The sequence below is a fragment of the Asterias amurensis genome, chromosome 4 (assembly GCF_032118995.1).
Source record: "Asterias amurensis chromosome 4, ASM3211899v1".
NCBI classification, from domain to species: Eukaryota; Metazoa; Echinodermata; class Asteroidea; order Forcipulatida; family Asteriidae; genus Asterias; species Asterias amurensis.
The window spans coordinates 27,015,450-27,038,709 of record NC_092651.1 but is presented as its reverse complement, the minus strand read 5'-3'; the positions used below and the strand labels follow the sequence as shown (position 1 = coordinate 27,038,709).

At 36.1% G+C, this 23,260-nt stretch overlaps 1 protein-coding gene across 1 annotated transcript in view; it reads right to left on the bottom strand.

Annotated features, from left to right (window-relative positions):
* Window positions 1-5,295: 5,295 nt before the first annotated feature.
* LOC139935672 (DNA repair protein RAD50-like) overlaps window positions 5,296-23,260 on the bottom strand; it is a 43,561-nt gene continuing 25,596 nt past the window's right edge. Inside the window, exons 30-42 of the mRNA XM_071930182.1 lie at window positions 22,916-23,117; window positions 22,058-22,087; window positions 20,299-20,438; window positions 19,747-19,894; window positions 19,119-19,292; window positions 18,641-18,766; window positions 16,418-16,470; window positions 15,662-15,747; window positions 14,463-14,536; window positions 13,556-13,618; window positions 12,090-12,223; window positions 11,015-11,143; window positions 5,296-8,767 (exon numbers count right to left, since the gene is read on the bottom strand). Coding sequence (XP_071786283.1) covers window positions 8,713-8,767; window positions 11,015-11,143; window positions 12,090-12,223; window positions 13,556-13,618; window positions 14,463-14,536; window positions 15,662-15,747; window positions 16,418-16,470; window positions 18,641-18,766; window positions 19,119-19,292; window positions 19,747-19,894; window positions 20,299-20,438; window positions 22,058-22,087; window positions 22,916-23,117 — 1,414 coding nt within the window. The 3' untranslated portion in view covers window positions 5,296-8,712. The remainder of the gene's footprint in view (window positions 8,768-11,014; window positions 11,144-12,089; window positions 12,224-13,555; window positions 13,619-14,462; window positions 14,537-15,661; window positions 15,748-16,417; window positions 16,471-18,640; window positions 18,767-19,118; window positions 19,293-19,746; window positions 19,895-20,298; window positions 20,439-22,057; window positions 22,088-22,915; window positions 23,118-23,260) is intronic.

Below are 23,260 nucleotides of genomic sequence, written 5' to 3'. Positions count from 1 at the left end.
TTTCAGCAGGGCGCCCTCTATCGGGAGCATGCCTCCAGAATCACGTCATCTACACGTTCCCCTCTCGCAGTCCCATCGCATGCGCTTTTACGTGCAAACGTAATTCTGGGTGCAAGTCCTTTAACTACTTGACCAATGAGGGTCGTTGTGAGTTGAATTCTGCTGGTCGTGAGGGAAGTAGCGATGGGGATTGGGTTAACAGAATGGACTGTGTTTATTACCAGTCTTAATGTAAAACGGCTGAAATACTTTGTCTTAACGACAACGCGAACTCTCGTTATTTTATGTGCGACAGAAACTTATTTACCCAGAACAAGTTTTAAATTTACACACTATTTTTCACATTGTTTGTTAATAATGTGTCTTTGTTTGCACATGAGCTCTACTATAACCAACATTTAATTACATTCCTTCTCTTTCAGTTTAATAATAATAGTATCGAAGTCTTATATAGCGCACGTATCTACCAAACAAGGTACTCAAGGCGCGAGTAAATACAAACTTTCAGAAAGATAGGTTATTGCAGTGATGAATTCTGAGACCCAATTATTTAGCACCTTATAAGGGTTTACAAGGTGCTACGGCGCATTAAGCAGCCACAACCAGGAACACCGGGGCGAACCCCTTCTCTTTTCGATAAGTGCACTGGTTCTTTTACATGCGTTACACAACACATGGGACCAACGGCTTTACGTTCCATCCGAAGGACGAAACAATGGTTAAGTGTCTTGCTCAAGGACACAGTGTCACGGCTGGGGATTCGAACCCACACTCTGCTGATCAGAAACACCAGAGTTTGTTATTTTCATAATTAACTCCTCACTTTTTTAGGAAAATTGTAATGTGTAGTGCATTTTTTCACGGAGAGGAATTGTAAAAAGTTTATACACTTATTTTATTTATTTTATTTTTACACTTCGTATTTCGTTTGCATTTATTGACAGATTGTTTAACAATATCGGTTGTTAGGACATCGCAAACAATGCATCCATGTGTACTTTGAAATGCTTTTGTTTATATTTTATCAACAGTTTTTTTAAGGGGTTGGGATGAAGATCAAAAAACAAGACACGCTGGCCTGTCCATAGAGTTTCAAAATCAACTGGAATGAACAAAATTAAGTGACTCACATGTATTGCCATTGTAAAAACACTAACTGAACACATTCAACAGACGTAGGCTACACATAATCATTAAGCATCATAATTTGGATCGAGTATGGAAAATATTGTTGTTAGTTTTATTGTTCCTAGTTTATAAACCAACTTGTTAAAATAATCATTTGGCATACAGAAACAGTGCATGTTTTAAAATGTTAATAAAAGAGCTTGACACATGAAAATTACGTTTACCATAGAAATGTGTTTAGATGCGAAAAAACGCGTTCGAGGTACCCACACTGTGCGTGCCAATGAGAAAAGTAGCGATAAAAATAGAAAATAAAAAATAACCAAACGAATTGGAAATGAAAGAGTATTAGCCGAAATATACCAAACAGTATACTGAAACCGACCAACAACACGATTGCTTTGTGAGGCTTTCACCTGGAACCAACTGCTCATACTACTTAAATTCTAGGCAAATTAGTTTTTGGCATTATTGAGATAACAATAGAAAACAATTATGTGTTCATCCTTCTAAATAATCTTCATTAGCGGTAGCCGTTAACGAGAAATACTCATTGTTCCTATTGGACTTATGACTTCTGAACCTGAAATAGTGTAATTCAATGACAATGATAACGAAAAGAAAAATTTGTACGCAAACCAAGCCTTGGATATTTGTTTCCATTTTAATCGATATTTTTCACCTCATTATCCTCAAATGGAAATTCATTTCAAACTTTAAAACATAACAATATATTAAGTTTTACCAAACACAGTAGGCCTACAAAATACACTACAAGCCACAATACTTCTCTAATGTACAAATTTAATCATTATTTTAAAGCTGAAAATACATAATAGTCCTATACAAGATTAACTTTTCAAATATGTTTTTAAATTCCCGAAATATAAAACAGAACCCACTTCTCTGTATCACCCTATACATGTAGAATAATCGTTCCAATTGTTCACTAAAAATCGAGATAGTTGAGGGGAACAGGGGGGGTCGTGCCGTGGAGATATACATCTACTTTTTTTGTAGGCCTAAAACAGACACATTTACAACAACCACCAAATGTTGAAAGTCTTTAGAAAAGTGTGACAAGAGTAAGTTGCTTTACAAAAACTTTACCTCAACTAAAACAGTGGATCGAGAAAAATGAAAATTTTAATGTTAAAACATTTTGTTTCGTAAATGAAGTCCAACCTAAAAAACAAAACATTGAAACCAGACTATCTTTTTCAGAAAACGCAATCCCATTTTTCTAGTGTACAAGGGTAAGTCAAACAAAATGATACAAATCACAAGGGGTAAGTTCAGCATTTTTGTTAAATTTCGGTCAATAATGGATAGAAACCACAAAGAGTAAGTCCAACATTTTTTAAGGGAATATCGGTCAAAATCACAACCACTTTCTCCAGCATTTTCGTTGATTTTTCGTCAAAAAATGAAAAAAATCACAATTCAGAATTTTTATTGAATTACGGTCAAAACTTAATAAAAATCGCAAAGGTAAGTCCAGCTTTTTTATTGAATTTGGGCAAAATTGATAAAAATCAGAAGGCATAGGTCCAGCATTTGTATTGAATTTCGGTTGAAAATTGATAAAAATCACAAGGGGTAAGTCCAGCTTTTTATGGAATTTCGGCCAAAAATAAACAAAAATCACAAGGGGTAATTCCAGCATTTTTATTGAATTTCAGTCAAAATAGACAAAAAATCACAAGGGGTAAGCCCAACATTTTTATTTAATTTCGGTCAAAATTGACAAAAAATCCATGGGGTAAGTCCAGCATTTTCATTGAATTTCAGTCAAAAATTAAGAAAAATCGAAAGGGGTAATTCAGCATTTTTATTGAATTTCGGTCAAAAAATTAGAAAAATCATAAAGGGTAATTCAGCATTTTTATAGAAATTCGGTCAAAATTTATAAAAATCACAAGTCCAGCATTTTTGCTGAATTTCGGTTGAAAATTTACTAAAATCACAAGGGGTAAGCCCAGCATTTTTATTTAATTCCGGTCAAAAATTGATCAAATCACAAGGGGTAGAGCCACCATTTTTATTGAATTTGGGTCAAAATTAAAAAAATCTTAAAAGGTAAGTCCAGCATATTTATTGAATTTCGGTCAAAATTGATAAAAATCAGAGGGGTAATCCAGCTTTTTTGCCGAATTTCGGTCAAAAAATTGAAAAAATCACAAGGGGTAAGTCCAGGATTTTTATTAAAGTTCGGCCAAAAATTTTAAAAAAAATCACAAGGGTTAAGTCCAGCATTTTTATTGAATTTCTGTCAAAAATTAAAAAAAATCACATGGGGTAAGTCCAGCATTTTTATTGAATTTCAGTCCAAAAATTAATAAAAATCACATGGGGTAAGTCCAGCATTTTTATTGAATTTCGGTAAAAAAAAAAATAATAAAAGCCACAAGGGGTAAGTCCAGCATTTTTATTTATTTCCTGTCAAAAATGGATAAAATCACAAGTGGTAATTTTTTGTAAATTTCCAGCCAAAAATTGAAAGAAATCACACGGGGTAAGTCCAGCATTTTTATTCAATTTCTGTAAAATTTTTAAAAAAATCTTAAGGGTAATCCAGCATTTTCATTGAATTTCGGTACACAAAAAAATTACGAAAAATCAAAAGGGGTAATTCAGCATTTTTATTGAATTTCGGTCAAAAAATTAGAAAAATCAAAAGGGGTAATTCAGCATTTTTATAGAAATTCGGTCAAAATTTATAAAAATCACAAGTCCAGCATTTTTGCTGAATTTCGGTTGAAAATTTACTAAAATCACAAGGGGTAAGCCCAGCATTTTTATTTAATTCCGGTCAAAAATTGATCAAATCACAAGGGGTAGAGCCACCATTTTTATTGAATTTGGGTCAAAATTAAAAAAATCTTAAAAGGTAAGTCCAGCATATTTATTGAATTTCGGTCAAAATTGATAAAAATCAGAGGGGTAATCCAGCATTTTTGCCGAATTTCGGTCAAAAAATTGAAAAAATCACAAGGGGTAAGTCCAGGATTTTTATTAAAGTTCGGCCAAAAACTTTAAAAAAAATCACAGGGGTTAAGTCCAGCATTTTTATTGAATTTCTGTCAAAAATTTAAAAAAAACACAAGGGGTAAGTCCAGCATTTTTATTGAATTTCAGTCAAAAAATTAATAAAAATCACATGGGGTAAGTCCAGCGTTTTTATTGAATTTCGGTAAAAAAAAAATAATAAAAATCACAAGGGGTAAGTCCAGCATTTTTATTTATTTCCTGTCAAAAATGGATAAAATCACAAGTGGTAATTTTTTGTAAATTTCCAGCCAAAAATTGAAAACAATCACACGGGGTAAGTCCAGCATTTTTATTCCATTTCTGTCAACAACAAAAAAATTAAAATTGCAAGGGGTAAGTCCAGCATTTTTATTGAATTTCGGTCAAAATTTACAAAAATCGCAAGGTCCAGCATTTTTATTGAATTTCGGTCATAATTGACAAAAAATCACAAGGGGTATTGTCCAGCATTTTTAATGAATTTCGGTAAAAAAAAAAAAAAAAAAAAAAACACAAGGGGTCAGTCCAGCATTTTTATTTATTTCCTGTCAAAAATGGATAAAATCACAAGTGGTAATTCTTTGTAAATTTCGGCCAAAAATTGAAAAAAATCACACGGGGTAAGTCCAGCATTTTTATTCAATTTCTGTCAAAAAAAAAAAAAATTAAATTGCAAGGGGTAAGTCTAGCATTTTTATTGACTTTCTGTAAAAATTTAAAAAAAATTGATAAAAATCACAAGGGGTAAGTCCAGCATTTTTACTGAATTTCGATCAAAATTTACAAAACGCAAGGTCCAGCATTTTTATTGAATTTCGGTAAAAAGAAATTAATAAAAATCACAAGGGGTAAGTCCAGCATTTTTATTTATTTCCTGTCAAAAATGGATAAAATCACAAGTGGTAATTTTTTGTAAATTTCCAGCCAAAAATTGAAAAAAATCACACGGGGTAAGTCCAGCATTTTTATTCAATTTCTGTCAACAAAAATAAATTAAATTGCAAGGGGTAAGTCCAGCATTTTTATTGAATTTCGGTACACAAAAAAATTGATAAAAATCACAAGGGGTAAGTCCAGCATTTTTATTGAATTTCGATCAAAATTTACAAAAATCGCAAGGTCCAGCATTTTTATTGAATTTCGGTCAAAATTTACAAAAAATCACAAGGGGTTAGTCCAGCATTTTTATTGAATTTCGGTCAAAATTGACAAAAAATCACAAGGGGTAAGTCCAGCATTTTTATTGAATTTCGGTCAAAATTTTTAAAAATCACAAGGGGTAAGTCATACATTTTTACTGAATTTTGGTCGAAATTTGATATGATAACGAGGGGTTATCCAGCATTTTTATTGGTTTTCGGTCAAAAATTGATAAAAATCACATGGGGTAAATCCAGCATTTTTATTGAATTTCGGTCAAAAATTCACAAGGGGGAACTCCAGCATTTTCATTGAGTTCGGGCAAAAACTGACAAAAATCACGAGAGGTAAGTCCAACATTTTTATTGAATTTCGGTCGAAATTGACAAAAATTACAAGGGGTTCGGTCAAAAATTGATAAAAATCACAAGGGGGGTAAGTCCAGCATTTTTCTTGAATTTCGGTAAAAAAAATTTAAAAAGTCACAAGGGGTAAGTCCAGCTTTTTTATTTATTTCCGGTCAAAAATGGATAAAATCACAAGGGGTAAATTTGAGTAAATTTCGGCCAAAAATTGAAAAAAATCACAAGGGGTAAGTCTAGCATTTTTATTGAATTTCGGTCAAAATTGTTAAAAATCACAAAGGTTAAGTCCAGCATTTTCATTGAGTTCGGGCAAAAAATTACAAAAATCACAAGGGGTAAGTCCACCATTATTATTGAATTTCGGTCAAAATTGATAAAAGTCACAAGGGGTAAGTCCACAATTTTTTCATTGAATTTCGGTCAAAATTAATAAAAATCACAAGGGAGTAAGTCCATCATTTTTTTCATTGAATTTCGGAAAAAAATTGACAAAAATCACAAGGGCGTAAGTCCAGCATTTTTATTGAATTTAGGTCAAAATTGATAATTAGCAAGGGGTAAGTTCTAGCATTTTTATTGAATTTAGGTCAAAATTTAAAAAAAATAATGAGGGTAATCCAGCATTTTCATTGAATTTTGGTCAAAAATTGAGAAAAATCACAATGGTAATCCAGCATTTTCATTGAATTTCGGTCAAAAATTGATAAAAATCACAATAGGCAAGTCCAGCATTTTAAGTGAATTTCGGTCAAAAAATTCTAAGAATCACAGCATTTTTATTAAATTTTGGTTTACAAAAATTATACAAACCACAAAGAGCAAGTCCTAACCCCAACCATTAGAACAGTTACCGTAACCCCAACCATTTTTTAACCCTTAACCAAATTCATAAAAACCCTTAAAATATTCCAATTCTGGACCCATCACTTCACTTACCAAAACCTTAAAATAAGGGCTATTCAGTTTCCTGAGAACATATGGACATAAGTTTGGTAACTGCTTTTATTAAACTTCTCTTAATCGACTCCTTCATACAGCTTCTATGAAAAGTATCAAAACAATATTTTGTTTATAATGTGTGAGTAAATAATTGTTTGGCACTGTGTCAAATCATAGTTTCTAAGTAAACTATGAGAGTAAAACATGTTTAGTTTCAAAATGAGTTCAACCAAATAAAAAGAAATACATGTAAAATAACAATTTACTATAATTTAACACATTTTTGAGCCTGTTGACTGTTAATTACTCCTATCCGACTTTTCTTGTCTTTTAAACCTATGTGAGTTTAAAGTAACCCACCATGGCTTAATTGCATTACAATTAATGACAGATACTACTTGATGAAAATAAACATAACTGTCAAAGCTTCTGACACAAAAGTAATCGTAAAGTTAGCTTGTAGTTTTACTTATTCAATGCTATTGATCAATTTTAACATTCTGTGTTTTAGTTAGTAAAAACACTGATTCGTTTTAAAACTCCAAGGCCACACAAAAGAATTTGACAACTCCCTAATGTTGTTCATTTTAATTCCGCAACCTAAATAAATCTGACAAAAACAGACACCAAATCATTGACCATGTGTACTGCTACTTGTATTTGGATGACGTGTTTATCAAAGACACTAGACACCTTTGGTAATTGTCAAAGACCAGTCTTCTCACTCGATGTGTATCAATGTATGCATAAAATAACAAACCTGTGAAAAATTGGACTCATTTGGTCTTCGAAGTTGCGAGATAATAATGGAAGAAAAAACACCCTTGTCGCACAAGTTTTATGCTTTCAGATGCCATGAATTCGAAATCAATTCAAATATTTCAGTGAGAAATTATCTCTTTCTAAAAAACAATGTTACTTCAGAAGGATGCCGTTTCTCACAGTGTTTTATACAATCAACAGCTCTCCATTGCTCGTTACCTAGTAAGTTTTTTATGCTAACAAATATTTTGAGCGCTTACCAATGTGCCTTTAAAGACTGTGCAAGTTCTGCGCTTATTTGCACGTTTTAAGAACCACTTTCCGTTCCGTGTACAATGCTATATAACACATGTAGAAAACAAACTTGCCACCTTTAAATTGGTTCCAATATTCCAATATGCATGAAGCTTGCACAGTCTATTGCCAAGTAAAACTTCTAGTGTATGCTCGGTTTTTCTTAACATTAAATGAGTAAGGATGAAAACTTCAGTCATCATAAAATGCGATGGAACAGCTACAACAATAAAAGTAAATGAACATTTGTTAAAGGTAAAAAACATATAGAATGGAGAATTATGAATCCGTCTATGGAGTTGAGCTAAAAAGGGCAAGTTCTAGCAACAGGGCCCAATTTCATATAGCTGCTTATTAGCACAGAAAGTAGCTCCCCATAACAAAATATTGCTCAAACTATTGGTTCAAGGTTAACATCGTATTTTGTATTTTTTATATTTTTTTTACTGTTAAAATGTTAGGTATTTTCAGCGTGTTTGTAATATGAGGAGTGGTCTTAAGTGTAAGTAAATAATTTCCTCCGTGGGGAAAAAAAGGGGGAAAAAAGAAATAAAACAAAATATTGCTCACCAGAACAGGGTTACCAGCCAAAATACCATGTCACATGCGCAGTTTGTAATTGGCATCCTGCTCAGTTCTACTAAGCAGATAATCGTTGAGTAATATTTTCTGCTTAAGCAACTCTATGAAATTGGGCCCAGATATAAAGTCCACAGGCCAAGTTCTTATCTGAACTCTGTAGTCTCCCGATTCCCAATCTACTCTGCGCGGCAGTAGATAACAAGCGGGACAAGTTTTTATAAGAGCAATTTAAAAGGCAGAGTAGATATTATCAAATGTTGTTGCCCTGAACGAAATGAACAAGTAAAAAGGCAATTATACACCAAGATGTAAAGAAAAAAGCTAATAACTTCATTCCTGCCGCTGCCACTTCTTCCACATGAATTACCAAATCGCAATTCAACCACAAAACCCGAGCGGATTATTAAACAATTTACCGCACGTAATCTTTATTAAAAATATGGCTGATAGACACTTTAAGAAGAACAGGAAATCACGCCACAGCTTGAAGTGTTCCAATTTCACGCCTGGAAACTGTTGATTTGAATCTGCAAAAGATTCATTGGAGAAAGAGAAAGAAAAAACATCAATTTCACATACTTTTTCGATTTTAAGGCAGTGGGCACGTTGGGTTATTCTCAAAGACCAGTCTTCTCACTTGGTGTATCCTGACATATGCAAAAAAAATAGCAAATCTCTGAACATTTGGGTTCCAGCCCTGGTCGTGACACTTGTGTTGTCAAGCAAGATGCTTAATTACTGCTGCATCCTTCAGATGGGGCGTAAAGCCAGAGGTCCCATGTGTTGTGTAATGCACGTAAAAGAACCCAGTCGTTTATCATAAAGAGAAGTGGTTCACCCCGCACCACAGCATCTTGTTAAGCATTAAATGGTGCTTTAAAGGAATAGGTCTCGTACTTCAAAAAGGTACATTGTGTTGTAGCTCCACTTATTAACACATTGCAGGACAAAATATTTAGTGCTTTGATTAAGCGCTACATAAGAACCCACTATTGCGCTTATTATTTAATAGATGTTGGATTTGAACCAAGGATAAAGAATATTAATTTGGTTTTACCATGGAGGAAGGAATAGAAGGAGCTCGAACGACTCGCAAAACCGCAGAGTAACAAAAGAATACCCTGACAATGCCCCCGTCTAACCAGTGGAAAAAGATAGGAGACCTCCAGCTGGACGGCCGATTAACGAGCAGGATAAGATTTCTTTGTACAGAATGTGCGGTACCGCCGCTCTGCACCGTTGCCTTCGTGTAAAGTTGAATCATTGGAGACAAGAATTGTGAATATACACGTTTTCATTTACCGTTTGTGGCGTTTCACTGAAACATCATGGCATATTTTTTCATTTTTTTTACTTTCCGGTCACTAGCGGTGGTTCAAAATGTGGGTATTAGCACACGAGGGTAGTTGGTATTCAATTGTGTTTTTCGATTTGGTGAGCACAAGTGTACACAATTTTTATCAGGTCTCAAAAAGTTGTTTTTCTGTATTATATCCATACGACATACGACACCATGGTTGAGTGAAGAACCAAGTGCGCACGCGCAAACTCCAAGCGCCAGTTCGCCCATTGTCTGTATAAGGTATGTCGGTGATTACGAGGTGTTGTTAAACGACAGCGGTACCGCAGGTTCGACTTTTGAAATCCCTTCCTTCAAGCTCCTTCTATTCCTTCCTCCATGGTTTTACCATTACACCGATGTGTGTTAGCACTGTATATGAGTGAACATTCTGAACATTCTGAGTACAAAGTGCTAACACCCATCGGTAAAACCAAATTAATATAGTTATTAACTTTGGTTTTACCCATATACACTGATATGTGTAAAGCACTGTATACTATACAAATATTGACTGCTTCAAGTGCTATGGTTAAAACTATGACTCCCGAGGTGATCCCCGGAGCGTTCTATTTTCCCGAGGCGAAGCCGAGGGAAAATAGAACGCTCCGGGGATCACCGAGGGAGTCATAGTTTTTAACCATTGCACGAGTAAAAGCAGTCAATATTTGTTTTATAACACCCCAAACATTTCTAAATACTGTACTATTATTATTAAGTTACAGACCTGAATGCTGCAATCCACGGACGACGCGAATGCAGATTGCAAACACTTTTGCTGAATGTGTTGAATGTCGTGTCGTGCAATCCGAAATGGTTACAGACTATTAATTTATCATCCTCGTACACGCAACGGACGTCTGGGTACTGCACGCCGTGTGCTAGTCTGTCGGACTAGCGCACGGCGCCATGTGCTAGTCTTCGGACTAGCGCATGGCAAACCGACGGCCGTCATGTAGCAAAACTAAGACATGTCATGTGACGCGCTCTAAACCAATGAGCAGGCAGAATCTTTGCAAGGGGTGTTATAATCATTACTATCCTTAGCTCTGTGAAAAAAGTCTGGCACATTACTTGGGAGGGATTCGAACCCACGACCTTGGCAATTCTTACTAACTAACAAATATTGACCCATTTCACCTGTCATCATCAGAATAATCTTACATTCGCCATACTGGTGGGCAATGTCACTCAGCACGTTATTCAGTGAAGTGCACATTTAAGGCGACGCAGCGTTTACACGTACATGTAAACCTATTGCCAACCAAAATGGTGAGCATGGCACAGTCGCCGCGTGTATGACGTGCGTGCAAGGGGTCATTAGTTTGATAAATGGGTAAACCGAAATTAATATTCTCTATCCACGATGCAAATTTCTATCTATTAAATACTATTATTATTATTAATATTATTATTATTATTAAATCCAACTTACTCATGATTCTTGGTGATACGATAGAAGTAATCCGTGTAGTCCGAGTGTCCTAGAAGCTCAACGAAGTCTTCATCGTGGGTGATCACGATCAGCTGGAAGTTACGCTGTTGCTCTCGACTCTTGATGATTCTGTGTTACCATGGAAACAAACGAGTTTCAGTAAATACAAGATACCTCCGCTGACTTAAATCTGTAATCAGAATTCAATTTCTAATCATTTTTAAAGAAGTGATTTTTCTAACAAAGGGGGAGAGTGAGAAGAAACAGACCTTTTGAAAAAAACGCTTTTGACAGTAGAAAGAACCGATTTCATAACTTGTCAAATGACTGGACCCAATATCATTAGAGCTGACCCAAATTTTGAATAAAAGTATCTGTATAAAGTACATGTGAGATTGATTTTGTTGATACCTCATTTTGTTAAAGACACTACACACTATTGGTATATGTCAAAGACTAGTCTTCACAGTTGGTGTATCTCAACATATGCATAAATTAACTAACCTGTGAAAATTGGTCGTCGAAGTTGCGAGATATTAATGAAAGAAAAAACCACCCTTGTCCACCATGGTCACAGGAAGTTGTGTGCTTTCAGATGCTTGATTTCGAGACCTCAAATTCTAAATTTGAGGTCTCGAGATAAAATTCATGGAAAATTACTTCTTTCTCAAAAACTATGTTACTTCAGAGGGAGCTGTTTCTCACAATGTTTTATACTGATTTTTGGGGTTGAACAAAGAATTGACTAGAGTGGGATTCGAACCAACGACCTCCGGATTAACGTGCCGGCGCTCTACCAACTGAGCTATCTAGCCCTATATTGGCGGTTTCCCTATTTTGTCAATATCTTTGTTCGGGGGGTTTTATACTATCAACGTTACTATACCCCATTACTTGTAATCAAGAAAGGTTTTATGATAATAATTATTTTGAGTAATTACCAATAGTGTCCACTGCCTTTAAGCATAATTTTGACATGCTTAGCTACCTTCTGTTCTCTGTGAAAATGGACTCTTGTATCTTTAGAGGAGCTTGGGTGAAAAAAACAACGGTTCTAGGATCAATGAATACTTACTCCACCAATGCCTGTGCCAAGCTCTCAATATTATCCTTGTCGAGATTGGTCGTTGGTTCGTCTAAAGCCAGAATTCCACAGCTTAGACAGAAGGTCTCCGCTAACGCAAGGCGGATGAGCAAAGATGCTAGGACCTAGACAGAAGAAATAAATAACAACAAATACAAGGGCTTGTTTAAACTGCATGAAAACATCAAGACCAACACACTCCAAACTTTTGGAAAACTCCTTAAACCATGTCTATTTTAGGAGGCATATTTAGGCATGACACTGGAATAACAGGAATATTCTATTGTGAACAAGGCCTGGCCTACATATGGCGTAGGCTTAAATAGACATTTCAGGCTATTTAATCAAACAAAATTCAGAATTTTCCATGAGCAAAAGAATCGGATATCATAATAAAGAAGAATTCCATGCCTCAAATCACTGACAATAATTATTGTTGTTGTTGAACATTTCTTACAATGATACCAATAATGACTCATGAGTGAACTTAATTACTGTGAATGGTGTTTGACGCTTTTCATGGTGTGAAGAATAAGAGAAACTATAAATATAAATATGAATGTAGACTTGCGAAATCTCTTTTGAGGGATTGTTGGCTCTGAGAAAAGCCGGTTGGTCTTGACGTTTCGAACAGTATACTCTTCTCCTTAAAGGAACACGTTGCCTTGGATCGGACGAGTTGGTCTATTAAAAGCGTTTGAAACCGTTTGTTATGAAATGCATATGGTTAGAAAGATGTTTTAAAAGTAGAATATACTGATCCACACAAGTATCACTCAAAATTGCACGGTTTTCGCGAACTATCACGGTCGGCCATTTATGGGAGTCAAAATTTTGACTCCCATAAATGGCCGACCGTGTTAGTCGACGAGGTAAAAAGAAATCCACGCAATTTCGAGGCATATTTGTGTAGATCATTGTATTCTACTTTTACAATATCTTTCTAACCATATGCATTTTATAACAAACGGTTACAGAACGCTTTTCAAAGACCAACTCGACCGATCCAAGGCAACGTGTTCCTTTAAGACGAGCAGAGTATACAGTTCGAAACATCAAGACCAAACCGACTCTTCTCAGAGCCAACACTCACTCAAAAGAGATTTTACACATGGTTGTACCCGCAAGTCTACTATTTACACTTACATGTATGTTAGTTTCTCTTTAATCACTATAGCTCTTAAGCCCAAAAAAACGTGGTGCTTGACCAATTGAGCCCAAATTTTGATAGGTTTGTTATTTTATGCATATGTTGGGATACACCAAGTTAGAATTACCAAAAGTATCCAGTGTCTTAACATCTAGAGAGCGGTTGAAATAGATACTACATTTCACAAGGTTATTGAACTATGATAAGGGCTTCTTGAACGGTTATTGAACTGAAATAATTTCTACATTTCACAAAGTTATTGAACTATTAAAATAAAGGCTTTATTTCAAAAGTTTATTGACCTGACCTTTTGACCTGCACTGCAACGACCTCTCATATCCAATGCCGTGTCTCCCTTCACCATGACAACCTAAAACCAAGAGAAAGTAATCGTCAACATGCAAATGAAATCATTACAAGGAAATCTGAAACTGGGAATAGATTAAAAATCTCCAGGGAAAGAACTCCCAAATGAAGGATCGTAAAAACCAATAATCTCCAACATTGGGTAGGGAATTATAAGACATGAAACACGATCTTTCTGCCAGGAAAGAAAGACAAGGGATGGGGGGGGGGGGGGTTAAAGATGGCTGATAAAGGAATGAGAGATAGTTGACTGCCCTCTGGGCTCAACTTCTTGTAGCTGCTTAAGCAGAAAATAGAAACTGCTGAGCGAAAGAAAGCAGTTTACCAGTCAAAGATTGTACAAGTGACATGTTGTTTTGGCTGGTAACCTCTTTCTGGTAAGCATAACTCTATGTGCTTAAGCAGGTCTAAGAAATTGGACCCTGGTCTTGAATCCGCAGATTTTGATTGAGGTGTAATAATACTGCCCTGGCCCAATTTCATAGAGCTGCTGAAGCAGATATAAATGTTTAAATGCAAAGTATACCTTTGGTTTTTTGGAATCGTTTGATTGTTCTTAATCCTATATAAAATGTAGATGTATACAATAAAACTTGTCTGTGTAATCAAAAGGTGGTCTGTTTTTGAGATATCGGCAAAAATTCGGAGCGAGTATGTCCATGCAGAAAGAACAATTGCTAATAGGAATATGCATTCTGAGAAGCATTTCTTACAGTAACAATTCTCCAGTTCAAATTTGGGGCATAGAAACTAATATCTTTTTCACATAACTATTACTTCAAGATAATGTTTCTCAAAATGCTTTATACAAACTTAATATTCTTCCATTTTTGTAAGACCAGACTCACCCTATAGTTGTAGTTTTTACGTTGCTGCGTCCCTCCGGTCTCTTCATCGGAACGAATCTCCACGTAATCAATATCTGCATCAAACAAATAATATTAATTACCAATTTTTTTTTATAGTGATTATCACAGCCCACTGAGCCCTCGAAGCTCTTCCATCATTATTACCTCTAATCACTGGACCTTTAATCATTCCTTAAACCACTGTCTCAGGTCTCAGCTCCCTTGTGAGTATACAGGATGAAAGGAATGAAAAGCAGATTCAGCTGTTTTCATTAAGCACTTTAAAAAAAATATTCATTAATCTGTTGACTTCAACAATTCAAGAACTTCAGGGATTAGCGATTTTTTTCCCCCATTCACACATTATAAAAATGAGAACACCACAAAACTTGACATTTCCCTTCCTCTTTCACAAATTGTTTGCAATTACAGTGAAGGTTTTAAATTGATTCACCAATGTTTGAAAAGTTTAAGTAAACATTCACTTAACAATAATAATAATAATAACAACATTAATAGAGCCCCAAATACATAAGTTTCTAAGCGCTATGATACATTTACAAACCATATGGGTTTTAAGTAGTGATTAAAAAGTGTCCAATGAAGGAGCTGCTTGATTGTGGTTGGGTAGCTTGTTCTAAAGAGTTGGAGCTATGACGGAAAAAGCATAATCCTCGCAGCATTTCATGGTGCCGGGTCCAGGGGAAAGATCGAAATGAGCTATTGAAGAAGAGCGAAGGCGTCGGGTAGCTGATGAAAGTGAAGAAGACTGAAGACTGTATAATGCTTGTATTACATTTGATGCTTTTGTTGTTGTTGCCAATAATGAAATAAATGTCTAAACACTAGGGCTACGAGGTCTTGGAGATAGACTGGGGCCAAATTATGAACTCTTTTATACACAAGAATTAGAATTTTGAAGTGGATGCGTTGATGAATTGGAGAACGAATGATGGGTGTTATGTACTCTGACTTACACTGTAACTTTAAGTAAATTAATGTTATTCAAATAAAATGTAATTCAAGAAAATATTCCAAAAGTCCAAGCATTCAAAGTGTATTCCGGATCCAAATACAAACCCTCCCACTTCCTAGATTTTCACTGCAAATATTTTCCGTCCCAAACGAACATTGAGATGGATCAACGTTAGAAATCCCCAGGGGAAATTATTGGTAGACTTTGCGAAATATCACCTCACCTTGTCCTTTATATGTCACTCGCCACAAATCCCGGATTATCTTGTTAATCTCAGACATCTTCATGTGGTGATAGTTCATGACGGCTCTGGAAAAAAAAAAAAATGAGAAGATGATGAAAACAAAGGAAAGAAGCACAATCTTAAATCAATTGTTGTTACTTTAGGTCCTCTAATAAAAGGACGAGCTTTTGTCAAAATGCAATCAATAGAAATGAAAAAGCCAATGCCTTGTGTAATACTACTAACTTTTCTATGAGTTTTTGTATATTGTTTGAAGTTTTAAAACATGTACAGGAGAGATTGTTATCCTATATTTTAGACGCCTTTGGCTTTTTTCATTTCTATTTATTGTATTTTTGCGAATGCTCGCCCTTTTTGATAACAGGACCTTCCTTCTCGTGTCTCTACGTTAATTTTATACATTTTCTTTTATTTTTTTAACTCAAGTTTGTAGGGTGAAAAACCAATCAAAACCCCTTCTTTGAAGGGAATTCTTTCTCAAAATATTTTATACTAACAACAGCTGCGATGCTTCTCACCGTGCAAGTTTGTTATGGTCACATTCACGTTGAATTATTACAGATCGAATGTTTTTTCATCATTTCTGGTGCGTTTATAGAAACACACATCTCCATACCCATGAATGTATTGATAGAAATGTTGATTGACCATTGTCTGCTCAAAGACAACATCATTTCAAAACTCAATTTCCTATTCTTAGAATGATTTCCCCAAAGAATTTAATCAAATACATACCTATCCAAAGCCTTGGAATATTTATCCAAATCGCTGTTTGCAATCTCCGTTGTCTGCAAAAGAAAATAACAATCAAGAATTTAAAAGTATAATACATTATTGCTTTTTGAAAGAGTCATTTTCCTTTGTTAATATTGACTGGATAAGCCTTGTCGAGGGCACTGTATGTAGATGATCAACGATGCGGTACGGGTAAAAACCTGCATGACGAAGGGACTTATTTTCCTCACACATTAAGCCTAAAATTAAGTTCCAATCATGATGAAGTTACAAGCATCTAAAGATCACTTCCCCGCATTCCCCCCCCCCCCCAACTTGAAACCTAAACTTTTGGGATTGGAAATTTTCCAGAGATTTAGTGTGAGAATTTTTATGCTTAACAAACTATTTTTCCATTTACATGTAAAAGGGCTAATTTAACCTACTAAATATATAGAATTCCAACTGCCTCTGGCTATCAGGCAATCTCGATGGTCTAGTTTGTGAGGCATTTGTTTCACAGAACTCGGGAAAGTACTGAGAACAAATTGTTTTACATACATCAATGTTAAGGGAAACACCAAGATATTATGCTTTATCCCAACGCAAAGCTAACATCAATCATCATTGTGGTACCAGCTGCTAACATATAGGAGGTTCAAACTGCCTCTAGCCACTAGGCTAGCTCGTTGGTCAAGTGGTAAGACATCTGCTCTAGCAATGCAAAGGTTTGGGTTTCGATTCACACCCAAGTGATTTGCATGTCGTTTCGTTTTCACAGAACTCTAGAAAGTACTTAGTAAAACAGAGCTTTATACACATCGGAGTTGAGGGGAAACCATATGATTTGCTTGATCTCCAAAGCAAATTTAACATCAATTACATCGATCATTACGTTTTATTCTTTCACTGTCAGTAACCCCACAATAAGGAAACTTCTGGCGATGAAGAGATAACATATTGAGATAGATGAGAGTTTTTCTAGGAATACAGGATTTAAAGAGATTCAAGATAATCTCATAGATAATCTCCTCTGGTAGGAATGAGGATTAGAGCTTAATGAAGATAGTTCACTGACCAAGACAGAGATATTTATTTGATTCTTATAAGAATTGAATAAAGCTTATCTGATAAATCCCACTAAGTAACTGTGAGGATTATCTGTATGCTAAAATGCACAACCTACGGCCATCCTCAAAATTTTATTACTTGGTTTTTCGTTAAAGGAGCCTTTTTGTTTTTTAGTCCTTGTTTTCCGATATTTTATTGTTCCAGTAACTGAATATGTACAAAGTATAGTGAAACAAATACAACACGGTTTATTTCAGGTACACATTCGATATGATGTCCCCTCAAAATTGGAAGCTAAAAGACTAGTCTGTCAACCCCTAATACCTTAGGGAGCTAATACCAACTGTTCACCCTAAAAACATACTTTGACTTCTACTTCTACTTTACTACTCGGCAAAGTCCCATGATGGGATATCACGCCAAGATTATGCATGCGTTAGACCGATGAAGCAACTAGGGTAGATTAAGAGTGGATTTGAACTGGGAGAGCGGGGCAGTGACAACAGGCAGAGGAAGATTGTTCCATGCAGGGGTAATACTTGGGAAAAAAGAGTTTTTGTAGATGTTGGTGCGGGGTGAAAAGAGATTATATTTCAGTGGATGGTAACTGCGTGTTGATATACCGGGGGGAACAAGAGTCAGAAAGTTGAGTGGATTTATGGATGGTAGTTGATTGTGAGTGATCCGATACATCATTGTAAGACTGGCATTTCTCCTACGGGTTTCTAGTGACTGCCAATTATTTAAGCTCTTTGATCATAGACACTTTCCATAGGATGGTATTTATTGAGAACATATCTGGCTGCTCGTCTCTGAATTGCTTCTATTTGGTTGATATTTGATATTGTGTGTGGGTCCCATACACAACTGCAATATTCGAAGCACGGGCGTACCAATACTGTGTATGCATGTTCCTTGAGGTCCCTAGAGCAGTGACGAGGCCTATAAGATTGTATTTGCACTATTGTTGATGTTGTTGATGTGGTTGTTCTAGGATAGTTTATGAGACAGGAGGAGACCAAGGTAAGGATGTCTAGCCTTTTGTCAAGGTCTTTCGTGGCTTGGAGAGCCACAATCCAGATATCCGATGGAATCACAACTCTCCAAGGCCTTGACTAAAGGCTACCTCAAACCATGTTCCAATTGTAAATATTTCTCTAGAGGTTTACTCACCCGTAGTTTGATCATCATGTCATTGTACTTGTCATCAGCGTTGCTATACATGTCCGAAGATAACTCCCTTTCAGCTTTCTTGACCTCTTCCTTCAAGACAGCCTGCCGACCATCAGCTTGGTTTTTCTAGAGTTAACGTTACCAGAAAGCTCAATTTAAGATTTTGTTCGATTTCTGACACAACAACTCAGACACTACCATCCTTTCCACCAGTGGGTGTGTTTACACTGAAATACTTCTACCTTGTGAGCAAACAAGGCACGCCAATTTGTGGGGTCAAACGTTTAACTCCACAAAATGGCCGAACATAATAGCTCGCAAAGTAAAATGAAAACCACTTTTGTGAGGATCATTTTATTCTACTTTTAAACATCTTTCTAACTATATACAAACGGTTACAATCGCTGTGCATAGACCACCAGCCCGCCTGATCCAAGGCAACATGTCCCTTTACTAAATGTGTGGTTGAACATCTCACCTCTTTGGTCAAGTTGGTGTACCTGGTCTGTAATTGCCTCTTTTCTCCTTTCATATTCTCCTGATCAATTCCTCCGAGCTGCTCCTTTAGTTTGTTCAGCTCCTCTTCAACCTTCGAGATCTCCGCAACTTTCTTCCGCAGCTGGGTGTTGTCCGATAACTCTCGCTCCCTGACCTGAAGTAATGTATATAGTCACTCTCCAATATGGGTTAAAGATAGGCTAAGAACCAATGCATACCTCAAGGTATACGGATGTTTAAATTTCCACCATGGAGAGGAGGAATATACTAATTGTGTACACTTGTCCTGAAGGGGGAAAAATCAAAACTGCACATAGCTAAATGTTGATAAATGACGTCAGAACCAGAGGGTGAGTGATCATTCGATTAGCTCTTGTCAGGGGCTCACCCGAGTGAGCACTGCGGGGGGTCAACACAGGGAAGCTAGTCGAACACACCCTAAGTAACCACCATGTAAAGTCTGAGACACCATGTGCATGTAACTCTTTGTGGGTAGTGGTGGCTCATACATGAGTTTACTAACTAACCCAATGCTAAAATCACTGGCCTTGGACCTACAGTCCAATGTTAATTTCAAGCCCAGACAAATCAAAGATCCAATAATGCACCTGTTGGTTAGCAATGTCTTCATTTAATTGATTGATTGTTGTGGTCAGATCTTTCTGGTTGCGAGTCAGCTCAGCCATGTTGTCTTCAATGGACGTAATATCGCTGCGTACTTTTATCAACTTCTCTTCCTTTCCAGAAGCCTCATAGCTACAAGCAGAATTGGTAATCAATCAAGAAATCAATACATGAAACAATCAATCAATTACAGTTCAATACCATTCAATTAATCAATTAATCAAACTTAGTAGGACAAGGGACAAGTAATTGACAGCAAATACATTATGATGAATTGAATTGAAATTAAATTGACAGTGACAAAGGCAAAACAAAAAAGTGCCAGTGGTCATGACAAAGTGACAATGACAAGGTAGCAATGACGAAGTAGCAAATACAACTAGGCAATGACAAGAATGCAATGACAAAGTGAGAATGACAAACATGAAAAGAAAAAAGTGACACTGACAAAGTGACAATGGCAATGACAAACTGGTAATAATAAAGTGACAGTGGCAAAGTGACAATGATAAGGGGACAATGACAATGTATGTCACCTTTTGATATTCTTTGTATATATTTTGACATCATGTTTCTTCTGGTTGATGAGGTCATACTGGGATTTATGCTCTTCCACCTTCTGTTCCTTCTCCCTCTGTAGTTTTTCTTTATCGTTCATCAGCTTACTCAGTTTGCTCTGAAGAAGACGAAAAAGTCACAGTTTTTATTTCAAATTGTAGATATTTCTCTTTGCTTTGTTATGCAATGAATTTTAAAGAAAATTCTTGTACAAATGTTCCTATTTGTCTTTTAACCAAGCTCTCAGCTACTGCTGCAAAACTTTATCAAGTTGCTACCTTATGCAAACTCATTGCCCAACAGGTGTGCTACTTTATGTGACATGTAAACTCAGTAGGGATAAAGTTTCAAGACAAACTTAAAATCACATCTGTTCAAACAAGCATACTCACACAATCCTGTCCTAATTTATCTCTCTCCTCAAGCGCCATGAGCACCTTCCTGAGGCGGATACCGGCGCTCTAGTGTTCTTTATTATAATTATTATTATTATTATTGCTGCATGCACTAAGGTGTTATCTCAGTTTGGTAAAAGATTGTATCTACATTTGTAAAAAGAGTTTGCCTCACGCAAAAAGATCTTAAACTCAGAGGGTATAAGGTAGTATCTAACACACTTGTAAATACAGAGTTTGCTGCATGCAATATGGTTTTTATCTCTGTTTGAAGGTTGTATCTTATAATAGATGTTAAATTTGCATCGGGGATAGAGAATATTAATTTTGGTTTTTACCCATACACCGATGTGTGTTAGCAATGTATACTCAGTACTTTCCCGAGTCCTGAGAAAAAATATCACAGGCATGTTACTCCGGTGGGATTCGAACCTACGACCCTTGCAATTCTAGAGCAGTGTCTTACCAACTAGACTACCGAGGTTGCCCGGTAGCTAGAGGCAGTTCGAATCCTATGTTTTGGCAGCGGGTACCGCAACAATATAATAGATGTTAAATTTGCATCGGGGATAAAGAATAATTTGGGTAAAAACCAAAAACACTGCTCTAAAATTGCAAGGGTCGTGGGTTCGAATCCCACCCGAGTAACATGCCTGTGATATTTTTTCACAGGACTCGGGAAAGTACTGAGTATACAGTGCTAACACACATCGGTGTATGGGTAAAAAAAAAAAAATTATTATAGGTTGTATCTTGTACACTTGCAAAATACAGTTTGGTACACACAACAAGGGTGTAATTCACTTAAAGATGCTATGTCAGATTTTTGGCCAATTCGACCCAAAAATTTTGATTTAAAATTCAATAGGTATTTTGATGGGGGTCGAGAAAGTTACAAGCTTTCATTTGAGCCATTGCTCAAAAAAGTCCGCCAATTAGTAGTAGCAGTGAAATAAAGTGCTCAAAACTAGTTTTTGTCGGGATCCCGACAATATATCACGTGACCAATTCTTATGTGTTTTATAAGAAACATTTTAAATTTTTGTCAAGGTTCCTGACCATTAAAAGTAAAAGTTAAACTTTTTTTCGTTAGAGCGGGTGATACTCTTTGAAATACCATCCACTCAAACAAATATATTTTTTAATGTTTGGGGCTAAAAATCTGACACAGCATCTTTAAATGGTTTTTAATTTAAAACAGTTACAACTTTGTTGCACTTCAGAAAACTATGTTCACCAAAATGTAGTAACTCATCATAAGACCTTCTTGCACTAAACGTTAGACAAGCAAAGTTCATAAAAAGATGACGAAAGTAAATGAGATACATGTACATGTTCTTACCTCAATCGGTTTCAGTTGCTTATTTGCATCCTGCAGGAAAGTATGGAAAGACAAGTTCATTGAAAATAAGTGGTGGGTTGCCGTGTTAGACAGGTGATTGCAAAGAGGAAAATCAAAACAAATACTTTAAGGACTAACTAGTAATAAGTATCTGCATGAGCTTTCATAGCAACGACTACTTGATCAGATGCAATGAAGAATAACAACTTCAACCATGGTTTGCCAGCAGTTTTCCCCACCTCCCCTTGTATCACTACCTTCTAAACTTTACAAAGCAATCATTGTTAAATGATTTGCCTAAGGGCACAAGTGTCACGACTGGGACTCGAACCCACACTCTGCTGATCAAACAACAGAGCTTGGATCCAGTGCTCTAAACCGCTCGGCCATAGACCTTATCGCAAATACCAATGCGCACGCGCAGACTGTTGAATGAGGTGCATTGTGGGATATATATGGATCAAATTTGGATACCAGCAAGACCACAATGCACCTAATTCCTAGCTTTACGCGCACGCCCCGGTATTTGCGAAAAGGTCTATGACACGCCACTTGTCTTCATATAGAGGTAGTCTTAACAATATCCAACAGATGGGTTAATTTTGAGCCAAAGGGGCATTCTACACAAAAAGTATTATTTTTATTAAATGACTGTCACTAACAACTTATTGAGGCATGCATGATATTTGGTCATCGGGAAAAAAGTAGGGAGATTTTGTTGAGTACACAGGCTAACCTACATGAACACATTGCATTGACTTTAAAGCACTTTCCAGACTATCTAATCACATTTTTCTGGGGTTTTTCCAAGAGCAACAAAACTAGTCTCAGGTCAAACGACAGATCAAACAGACTTACCGTGATCTCTCTATTATAGCTCTGATTGGCTGAAGTCAACTCGGCTTTCTGACTATGAAGCTTCTCCTGTTGTTGAAGCTCTCCGCTCAAACGTAACTTCTCACCGGTAGTGTCGTTAATCCTGGTACCCAGTACCTGAAGCGTCTTACTCTGCTGGTTGATCTGTCGCTGTTTATGATCCAGGGTGCGGTTGACAGTGTCGCTAAATCAAGAAAAATGAAAATTCAATATCAACCCCAATTAAATTATTTATTCTTACCATTTTTATTTCAGCTGCGCCATGCATTTGGAACTCTCTACCACTTAATCTTAGATCTTGTCTCTGTACCACAAATTTCAATTCTC